This window comes from Carcharhinus amblyrhynchos, chromosome 15, assembly GCF_965287045.1.
Source record: "Carcharhinus amblyrhynchos chromosome 15, sCarAmb.v2.hapA, whole genome shotgun sequence".
NCBI lineage: Eukaryota > Metazoa > Chordata > Chondrichthyes > Carcharhiniformes > Carcharhinidae > Carcharhinus > Carcharhinus amblyrhynchos.
Genome location: NC_137338.1, coordinates 18,662,835 through 18,683,473, shown reverse-complemented (window position 1 = coordinate 18,683,473; position 20,639 = coordinate 18,662,835). Strand labels below are relative to the sequence as shown.

The 20,639-nt window shown below is 41.8% G+C and overlaps 1 protein-coding gene across 2 annotated transcripts in view; it reads left to right on the top strand.

Annotated features, from left to right (window-relative positions):
• Positions 1–20,273, top strand: part of zpld1a (zona pellucida-like domain containing 1a) — a 28,263-nt gene extending 7,990 nt beyond the window's left edge. Inside the window, exons 5-10 of one of the 2 annotated variants that reach the window (XM_080203221.1) lie at positions 2,743–2,840; positions 2,927–3,007; positions 6,184–6,355; positions 11,607–11,721; positions 16,428–16,457; positions 20,101–20,273. In XM_080203221.1, the coding sequence (XP_080059347.1) occupies positions 2,743–2,840; positions 2,927–3,007; positions 6,184–6,355; positions 11,607–11,721; positions 16,428–16,457; positions 20,101–20,273 (669 nt within the window). The remainder of the gene's footprint in view (positions 1–2,742; positions 2,841–2,926; positions 3,008–6,183; positions 6,356–11,606; positions 11,722–16,427; positions 16,458–20,100) is intronic. The other variant, XM_080203222.1, reaches the window with a different exon arrangement.
• The last annotated feature ends 366 nt before the right edge of the window (positions 20,274–20,639 follow it).

Here is a 20,639-nt window from a genome sequence, read left to right as displayed (position 1 = left end):
CTTTAGGGACTTGGGTTCGATTCCGGCCTCAGGTCACTGTCTGTGTGGAGTCTGCATGTTCTCCCTGTTTCTGAATGGGTTTTCCTCCCACAGCTTCCTCCGGATGCTCCGGTTTCCTCCCACAGTCAAGGATTAGGTAATTGGCCATTGGCTAACTCGCCCCTTAGTGGCCTAAGATGTGTAGGTTAGATGGATTAGCCATGGTAAATGTGTGGAATTACAGGGATAGGATAGGAGAGAGGGCCTGTGTAAGATACTTTGTCAGAGAGTCAGCAGACAAGATGGGCTGACTGGCCTTTTCTGCACTGTAGGGATTCTATGAAACTACATAGGGAAAGTTAAAATTAATCCTCAGATTTATTTGTTCATAATTACAAAGCTGCAAATGGAATGGGGCCCCAAGCAGTCCAAGAAGCTTTCAAATGGGGACAATTCAAAGAAGACCAGGAGCCCGCTCACAATTCATATATGAAAATGAGCAGATGCTGTTACACGTCCAGGGGACAGGAGACAGGGTAGAAGGTTGGCCTGGCTGGAAGACATCAAGTGTGAGCTGTAATTCCTCTCACAACAGATTCAGAGTTGTAACCCTGCCCCAATACCATCATGTCCACAAGCACTGCAAAATAGGTTGATGAGGGAGAGAGTGATGGGAGAAAAGTGGCCAGGACCCACAGGAGTTAGGAGGGCTTGGGCCTGGATTAAGCAACATGTTCACATCAGGATGGATCTGGGACAGGCAGGGAGGCCATCAGAATGGTGACTGGGGCCTGAGAGAAAGGGGAGATTTCATCAAGAGTAAAAAGAAAATAGCACAGATAGAAGTGTTCTTACTTTAGTTCATTCAGAGGATATGGCAGCACTGGCATGACCAGGAGATATTGCCTATAACTGGATATAGGTGAGGGGTGGCATGGTGGCACAGTGGTTAGCACCACTGCCTCACAGCACCAGGGACCTGGGTTCAATTCCCAGCTTGGGTGTCTGTCTGGGTGGAGCTTGCACGTTTTCCCTGTGTCTGTGTGGGTTTCCTCCAGGTGGTCTGGTTTTTTCCCACATTCTGAAAGATTTGCTGGGTTGGTGCATTGACCCGAACGGGCGCCAGGGTGTGGTGACTAGGGAAATTTCACAGGAACTCCATTGCAGTGTTAATAGAAGCCTTACTTGTGACTAATGAATAAATAAACTTTTTAACTTTATCTTATTGAACCAATTCAAAGATAAGAGTTTTGATGTGCTTCTGGTGTCACATTTAGATCAAACCCAGTAGGGAGGACAGATTTCCTTTGGTAAAGGATGTTTGGGAACTGCATGTGTTTTTACAGCAATCCAGTTGTTGCATGGTGTCCCAGTTATTGACACAGTCATTTTATTCTAGATGTATTTGAATTAACTGGTTTTAAATTCTCCAGCTACCAAGGGACAATGTGACAGCCCCAGATCCTTAACCCAAACCCACCACTAAAAAGCTGGCCCAGTATCATAACAAATATAGACTAGGAGAAGCCTGGGATATAATTAAGCAGGGGCCACAATTGAGCCTGGGAGTAGCTGGCAAAGTGCCTGGAGTGGAAAGTTAACAAAAGAAACAATGGAGATTGATGTTGAAAGATAAAGCAATTTATTTTCCAGTTATCTGATTAGTTTGTGGTGTGATAGAGTTAACATAAACTCAACACCAATGCTCACTAAAATAATGTCATCAGCCAACATTACCGACAGAAAAAAGGATTTTTAGATGTATTATGTTGGATTTTCTAAATAAGAAGCAAAAACTAAACACAACTTTATGCATGGATCATCGATTATTGATATTTACCCCTGTCTGGGATCCAGACGGGTCGAGTATGGAATCAGACAATGAACACATTATGTGGCGCGACGGTCCCTCCCCTGGGATGGCGAAAGAAGGAAGTTTTGTGGAGGGCAGCAGGCCAGCGATAGAACTTGAAAAAAGAAAACAAGAACAAAGAACAAAGAAAATTACAGCACAGGAACAGGCCCTTCAGCCTTCTGACCATGCTGCCCGACTGAAACTAAAACCCCCTACCCTTCTGGATACCATAAACATCTTTTCACATTCTATTCATGTATTTGTCAAGATGTCCCTTAAAACTCACTATCGTATCTGTCTCCCCAAGCAGCGAATTCCAGGCACCCACCACCCCCTGTGTAAAAAAACTTGCCTCGTGCATCTTCTTTAAACCTTGCCCCTCGCACCTTAAATCTATGCCCCCTAGTAATTGGCTCTTCCACCCTGGGTAAAAGCTTCTGCCTACCCACTCTGTCCATGTCCCTCATAATCTTGCAGACTTCTATCAGGTCGCCCCTCAACCTCGATTGTTCCTATGAGAATAAACCAAGTTTCTCCAACCTCTCCTCAAAGCTATTGCCCTCCATGCCAGAGCTGAAAAGATATTCTGGTGTTTTATTTTGATTTGCATTGTGAACTGGAAAGTATTTGATCAGAACTTTGGGATTGGAGAGTAAAGGGATGAGAGTACTGAGCATGATGAGGTAACACAGTGTGACACAAGGTTGTGACCCTGAAGCTCCAATCTTCACAGGTCTGCTGAGATTTTCCGGCACTTTCTGTTTGTTTTCTTGATTGTCTGAATGTCCGTTTCTCATTTCACACTTTGCTTCTGACTTCTCACATGTTACTAACACAGAATATGATAAATTGGAAAGCGGAGGTAACCAGACTTCTGAGAACTTTGAAAAATCTTTTGATTTCTCCAGGATTCGGCCTATAATCTCCCTCTAGTGATCCCACCCGTGGGCCTACCTTTAAAGACCAAAGTGTATGCAGCGGTGAAAGCTACAAATCTAGATGGAAGGTAACAGCACGATTTTCACATTCATTTGATCCATTGTAAATATGATAAACGTTCTGGATTTAAAAATGAATCTCTTGTTTGCGTAGATGGCACGTCTTTATGGATTATTGTTACACCACACCGTCTGGTAATCCAAACGATGAACATAGATATGATCTTTTCTTCAGGTGAGTCATAGCTATAGGGCCAATAAGCGCCAGTACTCATATACCAGCTTGGTATGGCTCCTGCTCTGCTGAAGACTGCAAGGAACTACAAAAGATCGTGGATATAGCCCATTCCATCTGGCAAACCAGCCTCCCATCCATTGACTCCGTCTACACTTCGTGCTGCCTCAGCAAAACAGCCAGCATAATTAAGGATCCCACAGACCCCAGACATTCTCTCTTCCACCTATTTCCGTCGGGAAAAAGATACAAAAGTCTGAGATCATGTACCAACCAACTCAAGAACATCTTCTTCCCTGCTGCTACCAGACTTTTGAATGGACCTACCTTGCATTAAGTGGATCTTTCTCTACAACCTAGCCATGACTAACCTAGCCATGACTAACTCTACATTCTGCACACTCTCATTTCCTTCTCAATGAATGGTATGCTTTGTCTGAATAGCACGTAAGAAACAATACTTTTCACGATATGTTAATACATGTGACAATAATAAATCAAATCAAATACTGCATTCTGGCTGTCTATCCGTAAGTTAGATTATATCCTATACTTAGAATGCAGTTGGTAAGGTTTCAAATAAGTATAAATGAATAAAAGCACAAACAGCACACAGTGCTACAATGGTTAGCGCAACTGCCTCACAGCACCAGGGAGCTGGGTTCGATTCCAGCTTGGGTCACTGTGTGGAGTTTGCACATTCTCCACATGTTAGCATGGGTTTCCTCTGGGTTGCTCCAGTTTCCTCTCAGAGTTTAAAAGACATGCTGGTTAGATGCATTACCCCTGCTACATTTCCCCTGAGTGTGCTTGAACGGGCTCTGGAATCGGTGGCTATGGAATTTTCACAGTAACTTTATTACAGTGTTAATGTAAACCTACTTGTGACACCAATAAACAAACTTTAAAAGCTTTTCAGTGGCACTGAATTGAAATAAACCATTAATTTCCTGCAAGGATTTCCTGATATCCATTTCTGTGACAGTTATAGCAACTGTAAAGTTGGAGCTATTTTTAAGCTTTTCCACATTTTGAATTATATATAAACATCAGAGATAGGAGCTATCTTCCCCTGAGCCTGGTTTACCAATCATTAAGTTCATAATTGATCTTCGATCTCAACTCCACTTCCTCGTCCTATCCCCATATCAATCTCCTTAGTGTCCAGAATCTCCCAACCTCAGTCTTCATTATATTGACCGACTGAGTACCTGCAGCCTTCCATTTCGGAGATCCACATCTGCTCAGAAAATAAAATTTCTCCTAGTCTCAGACCTACACTGCGAACGCCTTAATCTCTGTGATAATGAACCACAGTTGTAGACGCACCGGCCAGGGAAATCCATCCCTGTCAAACTTGCTAAGAATTTATGTTTCACTGAGATTAACTCTTATTCATCTAAATCCTAGAAAATGCAGGTTCATTCTATTTAAACGTTCCTCGTAGGACTTCCCTCTCATCCCAGGAATCAATCTAGTGTCCATCATTGTACCCCATCTAAGGCACATATATATTTCCTTAGGTCAAGAGATCAAAATGGTACACAGTACTCACCAAAACTCTAAATAATGGCAGCAAGCCTCTCTCACCTTTGTACTCAGGCCCCTTTGCGATCACTATATTATTAGCATTCTTAATCATTCGCTCTGCCTATGTGTAACCTATAGTTATTTATATATAGAATTCCACACCAATCTCCCTTCATTCCAATGTTGACTAATTTTTGACCTTTTAAGGAATATTCTGCTTTTTTATTCTTCCTATCAAAGTGGATAATTTCCCTAAATGATACTTCATCTGCCACTTTCTTGCCCACAGAGTTAACTTGTCCATATCCCATTGCAGGATTAATATTTCCTTTGAAAAATTATTTTTGTGAGTGGAATTAAAATCATTTCCCCCCATCCATAAGGGGGAAAAATTAATTGTACTGGATGATATTCTCCAATTCTCCCTGTATACATCTATGCTTATCGGCACTCTCCATCAGTTGGGAAGATTTCAGATGCTCAATGCTGTTCTGTCCATGGCAATAACTTTACCGTACAACTGGAAAATGACCAATCCAACAACAGTAGTTTGAGCTCCATGAATTTGAACAGAACTTCACTTTGGCACATTATGGAAGCATGGGCTTGGAGCCCCAATTTTACACCTACTTCAAGTGAAGGGATAGAAATACATACTGAGTATATATCCAACTTCCCAATGTACACTGGGAGTGCACATTTATAAAACCTACCTTACATTGATAGGTGCCAGAAGTAAACAGAATGTCGAACAATGATATTTTAAGCAATTAATTTAATGATTTGATTTGATTATTATTGTCACATGTATTGGTATGCAGTGATACACATTGTCTCTTGCACGTTATACAAAGCATACTGTTCAAAGAGAAGAAAAGGAGACGATGGAGAATGTAGTTTTCCAGTCATAGCTAGAGTGTAGAGAAAGATCAACTTAATATACGGTAGGCCCATTCAAAAGCCTGATGATCGCAGGGAAGAAGTTCTTGGGTCAGTTCGTACATGACCTCAGACTTTTGTAGCTGGAGAATTTAAATCCAGTAAATTCAATACGTGTTTTTCCTGATGGAAGAAGATAGAAGAGACTATATCTGGGGTGCCTGGCGGTTTTGTTATACTGGTTGCTTTGCTGCAGCAGCAGAAAGTGCAGAGTCAATGGCTGGGAGGCTGGTTTGAGTGCTGGACTGGGCTCCATTCACAACCCTATGTAGTTTATTGTGGTCTTGAACAGAGCAGGAGCCATACCAAGCTGTGATACAACCAGAAAGGATGCTCTCTATGTGCATCTGTAAAATTTATACTCTTCCTTAGGAAGATAGTTGAATTTAGTGTGACATGTTGATTTGTGTGGTTTCAATCTGGATTCATTTTAGGTTGGTAAGAGTTAGTCCAGGTCAAACCAAATTAAATAACCAAATATAGATCCTTACTCATCCAAATGATAAATGCAAGGTGTTGGTTTGCTTGGATCCTCGATATACTCTCAATATACAATTCATTCCTTTATTGTAAGAATAGTGACCATTATAGTAATGTGGATGAGTTCAAAGTGAAAACTATTAAACACTAGCACTTGCTGGGAGTGGGCGTTGGTCAAGTTTCTCACTCTTGCTAACTTGGCTGTTTTTTGTTGTTGGTGAAACCAGCTGTACCAAGGATCCACAGACAACAGTTATAGAAAATGGCAGGAGTCAGATGGGCAAATTCTCATTTGAAGTTTTCCGTTTCGTGAAACACAAAAACCAGAAGATGTCTCCAGTGTTTTTACACTGCGTAACAAAGCTTTGCAAGGCAGATGACTGTCCCTTCTTGGCACCAGTAAGTGGCATTATTTACATTTATTCAAAATAGGAGTTTTTGAGACTGTTCTGTTGTTTGGATCCTGGATCAGAATCCCAAATCGCATTAGGAAGCCAAACTAAGAACAACGAAAATTACAGCACATGTACAGACCCTTCAGCCCTCCAAACTTGTACCAACCATGCTGCCCAACTTAACCAAATGCCCCTACCCTTCCAGGAATCATATCTCTCTATTCCCATCCTATTCGTGTGGTTTGTCAAGACGCCCCTTAAAAGTCACTATCATATCCGCTTTCACTATCTCCCCCGGCAACGAGTTCCAGGCACCCACTACTCTCTGTATAAAACGTCTGCCTCGTACATCTCCTTTAAACTTTGCCCCTTGCACCTTAAATCTGTTCCCCCTAGTAATTGACTCTTCCACCCTGGGAAAAAGCTTCTGATTTTTGACTCTGTTCATGCCTCTCATAATCTTGTAGACTTCTTTCAGGTCGCCCCTCAACCTCCGTCACTCCAGTGTGAACAAACCAAGTTTCTCCAACCTCTCCTCATAGCTAATATCAAGCAACATTCTGATAAATCTTTTCTGTCCCCTCTCCAAAGCCTCCACATCCTTCTGGAAGTGTGGCGACCAGAATTGAACACTATATTCCAAGTGCGGCCTAACTAAGGTTCTATAAAGCTCCAACATGACTTGCCAATGTTTAAACGCAATGCCCCGGCCAATGAAGGCAAGCATGTTGTATGCCTACTTGACTACCTTCTCCACTTGCAATGCCACTTTGTGACCTGTGTACCTGTACACCCAGATAGATTCCTTTGCCTATCAGTAATCTAATGGGTTCTGCCATTTACTGACTACATCTGAAGAATTTTCTTACTTTGGTATACATGTGTGGAAAGGACGCTTCACACCAGGAATAATTCCACTGACAAATTAGGGATCTTTTATCGAAGCAAGCTTTATTCACAACATAGATTAAATATAACTCTGATGAATGAAATTGCTTAACAATTAATAGTTGAACAATATTTTAAAATAGTGAAAGGAAACAACTTCAATTTCTAACTCATCACTGTTTCAGGTCCAGATAAGCAACACTCTCTTGCAGACTTAAAATTCAATTTTAAAGAGAGCCATTTACAGAGCCATTATCGCATAAGGCACTCTCTATTTTAATGCAACATTGGAAAGGAATGATAGTACTCAATACTCACTGGCTTTGAGTTCAATAATCATAAAACAAACAAGGAATTATAGATTTTAATCCTACGGGAGCCCCCAGTTTTGTTAAGGAACAGATCAGAAACTCCAAAGTATATTTTGATATTAGCTTAGACTGCAATTATTTTTTTGATTTTGGCATTAGTGTGAGCATAAGGAGTTTTTCTCCAGGTTTTTCTCCATTGACCCACTAGGAAGCTTTTATTAAAACAAACTTTATTTACCATATCGTTCCATTGTAACAAAAAGAACTAAGATAACTTTTACCAATTGAAATATTTAAACATGGCAAGGTCTATATCCTAACTGCATGTTATCTCTATTAGTTCCATCTTAAGCAATATTCCCATATATGTAAACTCCTCTTCAGTTAGCAAAGCACACAGGCTTATATGAGTTGCTAGTCCTCCAGTCTTTTAACTCCTCTGGACAGAGATACAGAGAGAGACACCTGTCTTCTGACTCTCAGACAGCATCCTCTAGAGCAAGACCTGTCATCTCACACAGCAGATCTCCAGAGAGAGATACCTATTTTCTAGCAGGTCCTAGACTTCAATTTCCAGAGAGACAGGGGGAGAGACAAAGGGTTATTGCTCCTTTTTCAAATTCAAACAGCAACCACCTGCATGTCTTCTGTAAGCCAACCTCCACCCATTCACACAACTTCTGTCAATCAATCTAATTAAATCCTACTCTGAAAGCTGAGGGGACAACCCTAAAAATAACAAAAATGCTTTCACTCAGATTAAAACAAACACCCCATTAACTAAGAGCAATTATTCTTCTGCATTCTTAGCATGTGAACTGCCAGTTGCAGACAAATCAACACCGTAACCAGAGCTGAAGATTCCCTTCACACGAAACATGACACAAATACACTTCTTAAAGGCACAGTCTCATCACAATTGTACCAAAAGTCCTCCCAGATCTATCCTATTCAACCCCTTCAGAATCTTAATGTTTCCGTATGATCATCTCTCATATAATTAGTACAGGCCCAATCTGCTCAACACTTCCTCATGTGACCAGAACTATTATGTGGGGCTTTGGTAAGACATGCCTGAAGTACTGTGCACAGTTTTCATTTCCTTACCTAAGAAAGGACATTCTAGTCTGAGAGAGAATTCAGGAAAGTTTCACTACATTGATTCATTGTTAGGAGGGCTCTCCTACGAGGCGCGATTGAATAGAACAGGTCCATATTCTCTGGGGTTTAGAAAAATGGGAGGTGATCTCATTGAAATACGTACAATTCTTAGACTGTTTGACATAGTGGATGCTGAGAAAAAGGCAAAATACTGCAGATACTAGAATCTGAAACAAAAACAGAAAATGCTGGGAAACATCAGCAGATCTGACAGCATCTGTAGAGAGAGAATACAGCCAACATTTCGACTCTGGGTGACCCTTTCATCAGAGCAGAGAGTCTGTTTTCCCTGGCTAGAGAGTCAAGAATTATGGTTATAGTTCCAGGATAAGGAATTTAAGAAAATGACAAGTAGAAATGTCTTCACTGAGAGGATTGGCAATCTTCAAAATCCTCTGCCACAGATAGCTGTGGATATTCAGTCAGTGAGCGTATTCTAGAATGAGGTTGATAGGTTTTTGAGCACAAAGGGAATCAAGGGAAATTGTGGGAAAGTGGAGCTGATGTAAAACCATGGCATAGTGGGCAGCACGGCAGCACAGTGGTTAGCACTGCTGCCTCACAGCGCCAGAAACCCAGGTTTGATTCCCGACTTGGTCACTGTTTGTGTGGAGTTTGCACATTCTCCCCGAATCTGCATGGGTTTCCTCCAGGTGCTCCCGTTCCCTCCCACAGTCTGAAAGATGTGCTGGTTAGGGGCATTGACCCAAACAGGTACTGGAATGTGGCGACTAGGGGAATTTCACAGTTATTTCATTGCAGTGTTAATGTAAGCCTTACTTGTGACTAATAAATAAACAGCTAAACTTTATTGAATGGCAGAGTATGCTACAGCAGCTACAAAATCTAACCTTGTCCCATTTCTCAGGTTCTTAAGCCCTTTGGTATCTCCTGTTCATTTCATTCAGAATGTGTGAGGTATTTAAAGTGAGGTAGGTTTAGAGTCTTGGTTCAGTGCTCCATGTGCCAGGGAGACACATGTTGAGAATGCAGAGGTCAGAAGAGGAAAAAATGTAAGGTTTTTGTCTTCAAATACATGTGTGATGGAGATGAGAAGATTTTCTTTCCTCCCAGGGGGGTCATTGGTTTATGGAATTCTCTTCCCTGGATAATAGTGGGAGTAGGGTCATTAAGTATTTTTACAGGTGGAGTTAGATAGATTCTTGATTGACAAGGTGGACAGGAAAGTAGACTTGAGACCATAATCAGATCAGCCATGATCTCCTCAAAGGGTAGAGGGGACTTGAGGGGCCGAATGACCTACTCCTGCTCTTAGTTCATCTGTTTGAATGTATGTTTGTATGTCGGCCTGCATAGCAAGGAATGTGAAGCGAGCAAGCAGGAACTTTATTGAAGTCTTTGATTTCGTCTTACCCTCTTCCCTTTAAGATGATCCTCATTTGCTCCCTCCTTCAGCTTCTTTGTTTTCCACCTTGACATAATAGAAAATCAGTCTGTACAGGTTAGTACAAAGTGGATAGACTTTCTGCATTCGACCTGCAGTCCATCTGAATGGATAACATTAGTGCGTCGACATTCTGGAGGGAGATGCATAGAAGGACGGTGAGAAGGGATCCACTAAAGGAATCCAAGGGTCAGCAGTTGGAGGGGTGAGTTGGACAGGAGAGGATAGGCAGTATAAATGACCAGTGGGAACACTGTGTGAGAAGATCAATGGGACAGTGGGATGGGGCAATTAGGCCTGCTTTTCGTAAAGCCAAGCGCCTCACTGATCTCTTCTGAGGATGTCAATAGAGGCACAGAAGGAAACTAGTCTCAGCTTGGAGGATATCAAGCTCGGAAGAACAGAACGAGAGCAGGGATAACAAGGATTAATGAAGAAATAGAGAATTGGAGGATAGAGTGTCTGAAAGTGGGGAAGTAAAATGAGGCATGATAATAGCAAAGAGGAGTCTTGGTGAGGTAATGAGAAAAGAACTTTAAGAAGAAAGAATAAAAATGGAAATGGATGGATGGACTCAGATCCAGAGAGGCAGCTGAATTGTGCACATGAATGAGCCAGGGGAAAACCCAGGCTACATGTTTAAAAATAACAAACAGAAAAACCTGATTGTAAAAGAGAAATGTGAAATGGACAGTAGATAAAAGCCAGGAATCTAGAGTTATGATGGGACAACAATGATTTGAGTAGGGTGGAGTCAGCAATGGAGCACTAATGAGTTGCTGTCCCAGTTCGGAGACCAATTTCATTTTATTCATTCGTGGAACATGGGCATCTCTGGCTGGCCAGCATTTATTGCCCATCCCTAGTTGCCTGAGGGCAGTTGAGAGTTAACCGCATTGCTGTGGCTCTGGAGTCACATGTAGGCCAGACCCAGGTAAGGATGGCAGATTTCCTTCCCTAAAGGACATTACTGAACCAGATGGGTTTTTTTGACAATTGACAATGGTTTCATGATCGTTAGTAGATTTTAATTCCAGACATTTTTATTGAATTCAAATTCTACCATCTGCAGTGGCGGGATTTGAACCTGGGTCCCCAGAGAATTAATTGAGTTTCTGGATTAGTAGTGATAATACCCACCGGGCCATTTTCACCACTGCCCCTCCCCCCCACCCCATCTCCGCCCTCAGCCTCCATGTCACAAGTCCAGAAGCTGTTTGAGGGCAGTGTCGGAGATATTTCTGTACGAATAAAGATCCACAAAATATGTAGAGTTTCCATAGTGACGACAAACAACATTTCTACTTTCTTTGGTTCAACTTTAGCTAGCTGATTCCAATTAGTGCAACCACCCAATTTTATTTTCAGTTACTGTTAACCTCAAACATTTTCAAATGCATGATGAAACGCGGTCCATTAGAAATGACTTCACATTAGGGGAAGTATCATCAATGTCGACTGAGTAAATTATATTTGATTTCAATTGACAGAATTGCTACAAGAGAAAGCGAAGAGACATAATGGAGGTCACTACCACAATCCCTCGCAGTTCCACTGGGAATGCAGTAATTACTGCAGGACCTATTATCACCAGGAGTGAAAGTGGTAAGGTTAATCTGCTACAGTGCGACAACAAACATTCATTATCAGTGTTAAGATAAGTTCAGATTTCATGTGATTGTATCTTGTGCTGTAAGGCTAGAAATTACTGTTGGCAATAATAAGCAGATGAACACTTCAAGGATAATTTGATGAGAGAACTCATGCGCACGCCATATCGAAATTGGATATCTACCGTACATGATTTTCCAACTAAATGGCTTTGAAACATTAGTGATGGCTGTTAATCATTGTTATTTCACTATATGACCAATTTCTGAATCATGCTTTAGTATTCTAATTGTCCAGATTTTCCACTCAATGGCAAACAAATGGCACTGTGTTTGTTCCGTTGTATTTGGTTATAGACTTTGTTATGATCTTTGACCAGACCATTATGCTTTTGATAAGATTCAGTTACGGACTAATTATATATACCAAAAACATTTGAGATTCCAGATACTTGCTCAATGAATAAAGCCACAGGATTTCACAAACAAATAAACTTTACTATACGAGATCAGATAGATAAAACAATTTATAATATCTACTTCATACTCTAACATTCAGGTTAGTATAAGGCGAGTTATGTGAATTAACAGGCAAGCTGTGGTCGAACACATCACACTTCACACTAAATATCTAATGCAGGCTATACAGATATTGGAAATGGCAACAACCCCGTAAGTTATTGACAACAATCTACATAGTTCACCTTGATTGTAGTTGAGGGCCAAGGACTAAGCTTGATGGGTCAAGGTTGACTTCAGGGAATTAAATTAAATTGGTTAGAAAATTTTAAAAGTAATGAAGGGCGGAGAGCTACATGAAGTCCTCAGGAGGTATGAGGATTTATAGCAGGATGAATTGGGAAAAATCTGAGGCTTAAGAGCCAAATTTCATATGGATCTGGAAGGTACACCTAAGTTCTACAGAGCCAGACCTGTGTCTTATTTGTTGCCTGAGAAGGTGGAGACCAAACTTAGATGATTAGAAAATTTGGACATCAAAAAGTTTGTGCAATTTGCGGAGTGGGCAACTCTGATTGTGCCAGTAGTCAAACCTGATTAGATCATATGATTTTGTGGAGACTAAAAAGTAACAGTAAACTGGGCAGTGAATTTACAGAGGTACCCTGCACCAAAAATAGGGGACTTATACACAAAACTGGTTGGGATCTAACATATACCAAGTTAAACATTAAACATGCGTACCAGCAGCTGGGACTGGATGATGCTTCTATACTTATTAGCACAAGTAAGGGCTTGTACCAGTACACCAGATTATCATTTGGAGTCTTATTTGCTTGTGCAATTTTTTAATGCACAATGGAAGACCTATAGTAAGATTTGTCTAAAGTAGTCATTTACTTGGATGATGTGCTAATCAAAGAAGCCACAGGAGAGGAGAACCTAACTAACCTGGAGGAAGTTTTAAAATGGTTCCAGAAAGCTGGAGTAAAACTGGAGAGAGTGAAATGTAATTTTAAGGTGGATGGGGTGACTTATTTGGGCTTTAGAGTGGATGCAGTAAGATGAACTGAGCTGTGAAGATGGTGTCATTCTGTGGGGAGTGAGGATGGTCATCCCCATGCATGGCAGGAAGTTGTTACTTTAGGAGCTACACCCAGGGGTGTCCAAGATGAAAACGTTGGCTCGCAGCTATGTTTGGTGGTCTGGGCTAGATGCAGATATAGAGAGCATAGTTAAGCAGTGTAACCACAAGCAGCACACTGGCACAGTGGTTAGCATTGCTGCCTCACAGCGCCAGGGACTTAAGTGCATCTGCAAGCATTTAAATTAATTCAATGGGCTGCATGCCCAAACTTACCGGCACTTCCCCTTTTACCACCGCGTTCGCCTGTCCAGATTCGGCACAAAACTGATATGTTCCGCAAAGGTCTGATTCGGGTGCTCTAGCTTCTGAGGAGGTAAGTTCCGAACATCTAGTGGCTCTCTGTCTCAGACTGGTAGGGAGGGAGGTGGGTCAGATGACTCCACTCATATCGGTGGTGGGGGGGAGGTGGGGGTGCGGAACGGGCAGGAGAGCAGGGGAGTCCGCTGCCATTCTGTGTGTGATAGGTGGGGGGGAGGGAGGAGGAGCCCACAATTGGTCTGGATGGTGGGTGGGTGGGGGGATAAAGGGGCTAGTAATGTTGTGGGGGTGGGGCAATATCTGTGGGGGCCAGGGGGAGGTACTATTCAGCCTGGGGGGGATGTGGCAGGCGAGCAGCATTATATCATTTTTATTCTGCGCGTGCGCATTTGGAGGCACTGATCAGAGCTGCAGGGTTAAACTCCATCCACAGGCCTGTGCAACGTGATTCAGAATCCCTGATATTTTTCAGGCAGAGTGTGTATGGGGACGCCTCAGAATGGGTCTAGAAGTCAGACCTGTAACACTCTCAGTTTCAAGTCCACCCAGCGAATGGTAAATAGGACCTTGGTTTCCATTTCATGTCAACAAATAGCATCAAACATATACAGACCACACCTTACCACCACTCATCAAATGGCCTCACTGAGAGGGCTCTATAAACCTTTAAGGCAGCCATGAAAAAGCAACCACCAGCATCCCTGCCAACAAAATCAGCACATTTCTCCTTAACTATAGGATGATGCCACTAGAGAAACTCCTGCGCAGTTGCTGATGGGTAGACATATGAGGACCGGGTAGGACCTTGTGTTTCCCAATTTGGCAAGGAAGGTGGAGGTGTCTAAAAGAAGAGTTACAATTCAACAAGGACTAAGAGGACATTCAAAGTGGACAATCTAGTATATGTCAACATTTGGGACTGGTTTGAGTTGGGTCCAAGGTGTTGCCATTACCAGTATGGGCCAGTATCACATGAGGTAGAAGTTCAAGATAAAATCCTGAAAGAGCATTTGGATCAGTTGAGAAAAAGGGAGTCACACAGAGGGCCAGTGGGGCAGTCTGCTGCAATTATACCTGTAAAGCTGTCATGAGTGCAAGAAGTGCAGAAGAAAGTCAACCTGAGGGAGGGCCAAGTAGGGTTCCTGTGTGAATTGAAGAAATAATAATGACAGAAGCATCTTTCCAACTTGTGAGTCCAATTTCTGAAAGTCAAACTGAAGTTATGACAGTTATGGAGACACCGTCAACTAAATCACTCCCAGTAGAAGAGAAAGTCCCCTGAAAGAGTATGTTAAAAAACTAATTATTTTTGTTTTATTGTAAATAGTTTAACTTTTGTCGGTATATGGTAATAAGGGACTTAAAGGGTGAGGGATGTAGGAGCAGGCCATTTTAGGGGGTGAGGTTTCGGGGTCATGTGACCTGATTGGCCAATCGGATCCAGGGGCTGAGCACAAGCTTTCCCACCCGGTTTAAGACTGGAGTTGAAATAATCGGTAGCACGGTTCTTGCACTCTGCACATAGTTTATTCATTGCAATAAATGGTTTGTTTACTTACTAGACTTGGTGCTCGTCAATCCCTTCGGATATTATAGGATAACAGTTATGAAAATGGATAGGAAATCTATTCTTTCTTATTACCATGCGGCTGGGAAGGATGGAAAATCACTAGGGTTATACATTAAGGAAAATTCCCTCCTGGTCAATAAGTACAAACAGCAAAACACGACACCAGTTAAAGCTGGATTCTAAACTAAGTTCCTTTTACTTTGTTCCAACAAGCTCTCCAAACTTCTAATGTGAATGTTTCCGTTTTCCATCTTTGAACATCTTTATGTTCAATCTGAGTGCGACTGACAATTTGGGCAATTTTCTGCTGTGAACACATACAATCCAGGACATTACTGACATTGTCCAAACCCTTTTCACATCGAATCCTCGCAATCAGCACAGAGAAGAAACTTTGATCAGAACACTTTGTGCTTGATTCACATCCAGGTACTGGAAGTAAAAAGATGGCTTATTAACACACCGTGCCACCCAGTTCAAAAGATTGCTTTCATTGTGCCCTCTTTGAGAAAAATGCCTGACACTGTTTTGGGTTGACTTGACTCCATTACTGAGATGACAGGTTGCAATGAAGAATAATGGGTGATTGAACACTATGATGCAGTATTGCAATGGGCGTTTCAACCTGGAGTTATAAGATTACCAGAAAGTAATATGTATGCTCCAATGTAATATTACCCCGATAAAAGATATTTGCCTTTCAGTTTAATAAACATTTATTAGCAAGGGACAAGCAAATGTTGTCGGAATTAAAATACTTTGCTACAAAATCATTATAGGATGGGAAAACAAATAAGTTCAAATTTCATCAGGGTAAATATTTCAATTGTTGAAGTTTTTATACATTGCTGAACATCTGGGATATATTCCGATGGAGTGTTATTTTTATACAGGTGTGAACATGTTAGGTGGCATGGTGGCACAGTGGTTAGCACTGCTGCCTCACAGTGCCAGAGACCTGGGTTCGATTCCTGGCTTAGGTCACTGTCTGTGTGGAGTTTGCATGTTCTCCCTGTGTCTGCATCCGAAAGATATGCTGGTTAGGTGTATTGGCTGTGCTTAAATTCTCCCTCAGTGTACCCGAACAGGTGCCAGAGTGTGGTGAAGAGGGGATTTTCACAGTAACTTCAATGCAGTGTTAATGGAAGCCTATTTGTGACAAATAAATAAACTTTACTTTATTTCAGCACTGTGCAGATCTATAAATTACATCAAACCTTTGTTCACATATTGCCTAATTACTTTACTCTTCTTCTGCCTCTGACAGATGACACAGCGACAAACAAATCCCAAGTTGGTAAGACATATTCTGTTTTTTTTCCTCTTTTTATTTATTATTGTCACATGTGTTTGTATGCAATGAAAAATATTACTTCTTGTATGCTATACAGACAAAGCATACCAAAAATAGAGAAGGAAACAAGAGAGTGCAGAATGTAGTGTTACAGTCATAGCTAGGGTGAAGAGAAAGATCAACTTCATATAAGGTAAGTCCATTCAAAAGCCTGAAGGGAAGAAGCTGCTCTTGAGTTGGCTGGTACGTGACCTCAGACTTTTGTGTAAAAGCAAATTACTGCGGATGCTGGAATCTGAAACCAGAGGAGAAAATGCTGGAAAATCTCAGCAGGTCTGCCAGCATCTGTAAGGAGAGAAAAGAGCTGATGTTCAATGTCCAAATGATCCTCTGTCAAAGCTAAAAGGCATAAGAAATGGGAAGTATTTATACTGCAGGGTGAGGGAATGAAAGATGAGTCATAGTCACAGAAACCAGGGGAAAAAACTGCTAATAGCTGTCCACAGAGAGGATGAAGGGAATGAATGGCCAAACAGCTGAGAAGCTAAGATGAAGATGTTGGTGGGGGGTGGTGGTCGTAGGAGAATAGGACAGAGGTAAGATTTAGAAAAGGAGAAGCAAAGGGGAAGAAAAGGTAAGGGAAAGGGCATGAAGTAGGGAGAAAAAGTTTTGGGGGAAGAAAAATGAAGAGAGATAATAAAGAAGTAAAAGGCGGAGAACAGTAAGAAATAAAATAACTTGAAACATCAGCTCTTTTCTCAGACTTTTGTATCTTTTTCTCGATGGAAGAAGATGGAAGAGAGAATGTCCGGGCTGCAAGGGGTCCTTAATTATGCTGGCTGCTTTGCCAAGGCAGCAGGAAATGTAGACAGGGTCAATGGATGGGAGGTTGGTTTGTGTGATGGACTGGGCTTCATTTACAACCCTTTGTACTTCCTTGTGGTCTTGGGCAGAGCAGGAGCCATACCAACCTGTGATACAACCAGAAAGAATGCTTTCTATGGTGCATCTGTAAAAGTTGGTGAGAGTTGTAGCTGACATGCCAAATTTCCTCATTCTCCTCAGAAAGTAGAGGTATTAGTAGACTTTCTTAACGATAGCATCTGCATGAAGGGACCAAACGGTGTTTGAGAAACATCATCCACAAATTTCTGAAGTTTAAAATGTCTCGTTGTCCCTCACAACATACTTTACTAAAACCTTCAACACAGTCAAGGGAAAGTAATTGCTTGGCTTGCTATATATAACATTATAATTGCGGTCCTTAACATTAAGTCTGACCAGAACCTGCTTCTTCTGAACTTGTACGTACAATAAAGCTTGTACTGGTAAATTATAACCAGCAGAGCCTAACTCAAAAGGAATTAAAAAACAAAGGTTTGTGCGCAGGGTGCTCCTGTGGATTATTACAAAGGCTGCAAGAGCGTCCAAATACTTTGTACTTTTACTCTGGGTTCCATCCTGGCTATTGCAAACTGGAATTCTGGCTCTGAATTCAGGCTGTGGAGATGCTGGCATTCGACTGGCGTAAACACAGTAAGAAGTCTCACAATACCAGGTTAAAGTCCAACAGATGTATTTGGCAGTAAATGCCACTAGCTTTCGGAACAAATGCCCTGTTTGTGATCAGAGCTCTCCACTCACCTGACGAAGGAACAGCGTTCTGAAAGCTAGTGGTGTTTACTACCAAATAAACCTGTTGAACTTTAACCTGGTGTTGTGAGACTTCTTACTGAACTCAGGCGGCAGGGATGTCCGCATCTGGTGAATGTGGATCCTGCCTCCATCCCCAGACCCCCACCTGGTTTCCCCACCATATAAGATGTGGCAGCCCATAAAGCCCATCATAGAGGATTAACTACCAAACTGGCAACCATATAAGGAGTTTTGATGTCTTGTCTGTGAGATAGTTATTCAACCCGTTAACCCTCACACCTCTTCACATGTTTCTCCAAGGGGTGGAAAGGAATGAAAACAACACAGAACGCCTAGAATCTGGACTAATAAATGCAGAGTTGTCTAAGAGACATCAGCAATTACATTCATAGTTCCATTATTTGAACATGAGAAATAGGAACAGGAGTAGGCCATTCGGCCCCTCGGGCCTGCTCAGCCACTCAGTAAAGCCAAGGTTGTTCCAACCGTGGCCTCAACTCCACTTGCCTGTTTGCCCCCTTAACCCTTGACTCACTTGTCAATCAAAAATCTATTTAATTTTCTGTTGAATATATTATATGACACAGCCTCTACTGCCGTTTGTGGAAGAGAACTCCAAAGATTTATGAACTTCCAAGAGAAGAAATTCTTCCTCATTGCTGTCCTAAATGGGAGATCCGTTATTCTGAATCTGTGCTCCTTGTCCTGGATTCTGTCTTGAAGGATGCTGTCTCTCAGCACCTACCCTATCAAGCCCCTTCAGTACTTTTTATTTTAAATTAATTTCAAATGATGTAGCTTTCACTGGCTAGATCAGTATTTATTACCCATCCATTAATGCCCTTCAGTAGGTGGTGATGAGCTGCCTTTTTGAACTGCTGCAGTCTGTCATGTGCGTACCCCCACAGTGCTGTTAGGGCGGAAGTTCCAGGATTTTGACCCAGTGACAGTGACAGTGAGATATTTCCAAATCAGGATGGTGAGTGACTTGGAGGAACTTCCAGGTGGTGGTGTTCCAGTGTATTTGCTGCCCTTGGCGTTCTAATTGGTAGTCATGATGCAGAGATACCGGCATTGGACTGGGGTAAACACAGTAAGAAGCCTCACAACACCAGGTTAGAGTCCAACCAGCTTATTTGATAGTAATCTCCCAAGCTTGTGAGATTACTATCAAATAAACTGGTTGGACTCTAACCTGGTGTTGTGAGACTTTTTACTGTTCTGATTGGTAACCAGGTGTCAGGCAAAGATGGGCAGGACCTTTATGGGTCTTCTCTACCCATTATGGGTAAACCTCCTCCCCCCACACCAAGCTTACACCTTCCACTTTATCCTTCTCCCTTTCCTCTCAAACCTGCCTCCCCTATCTTCTGACCACCCTGACCCCAGCAAAATCTCACCCCCCCGCCCCCCCAACTTACCTTGCTGTCCATTTCCATTGCATGGAGTCCCAATAGCAGCTACCATCTTGGGAGCACAAAGCTACAGGCCACCTGATTGGCTGGCAGCTCTCTGAGATGGGACTTCCTGTTCCTGAAGGGTGGAGATCCCACCTCTCTTGGCCAATTGCTCATTAAAAGGACTGCCATTTTTCCTGTGGGCTCCCCGCTGACTTCCTAGCTGGGGTCTTTATGCCTCATAAAATCCAGCCCTATGTTTTCCTGCCCCTGCCCACCAACATTCACCTACAAATCATCAGGAGAGAAGAATCTGGACAAGTTAATGTTGTGTTTAACAATTGCCTAATTTTTCTTAATAGGTACCAAGGGTGCGTGAAGTTAGCAAATACTCAAAACATTATCCGCTTTAAGAGATGCTTGAATCAGATCTCTATAGACTTAGATAAATAAAAGAATCACTTCAGCCTCAAAATCAGATTGCTAATGTTGAAGTGGGATATTATTCAAAACAACACAAGATAATTTACTGTTAGATAAACAAACATTTTGCAATTAGTAAATCTCTGACCTTTTTTATGTTTTCCCTGCAGGCAACATAGGAAAAACTACCTTTCATTTCAACTCTGTGACAACTTCATTAGTTTCTGGAATCGCTATCCTGAGTGTGCTGACCATTTCCTTTTTTATAACCTCTGTCATTCTTAATAGGAAATGGCAAAATAGTAGCGCTTTAACTGGAATCAGAAATCCTGTTTTTAACTAGCTAGATCTGGGTATGGTTTTCTTATCTATATAATACAGTTGGTTAGCATATTTCCTGATTCCGCTATTTTAGGGCAGGAGCTAATGAGATTTTGTTTTAAATCCAAAGAATCAAGCATAGATGTTGTTGTAATCCAGTTCATTTACATTTCCTACCATTCAACAGTCAGAAAAGAACACGCAATTATTCCCATAAAATTCTTGGCGATAGTTAAAGGTAATGTCCCATTTCTTAGACATCAGCTAGATTGTGGTACAGGAGGGACTGGCTCCAAAAGGTTGATAGCAAGCTAAAGAGTTGGCAACAGCAGTGGCATCTGCTTGATATATTAATTTGGGAATGGAACACGACTATCCATTAAACTTA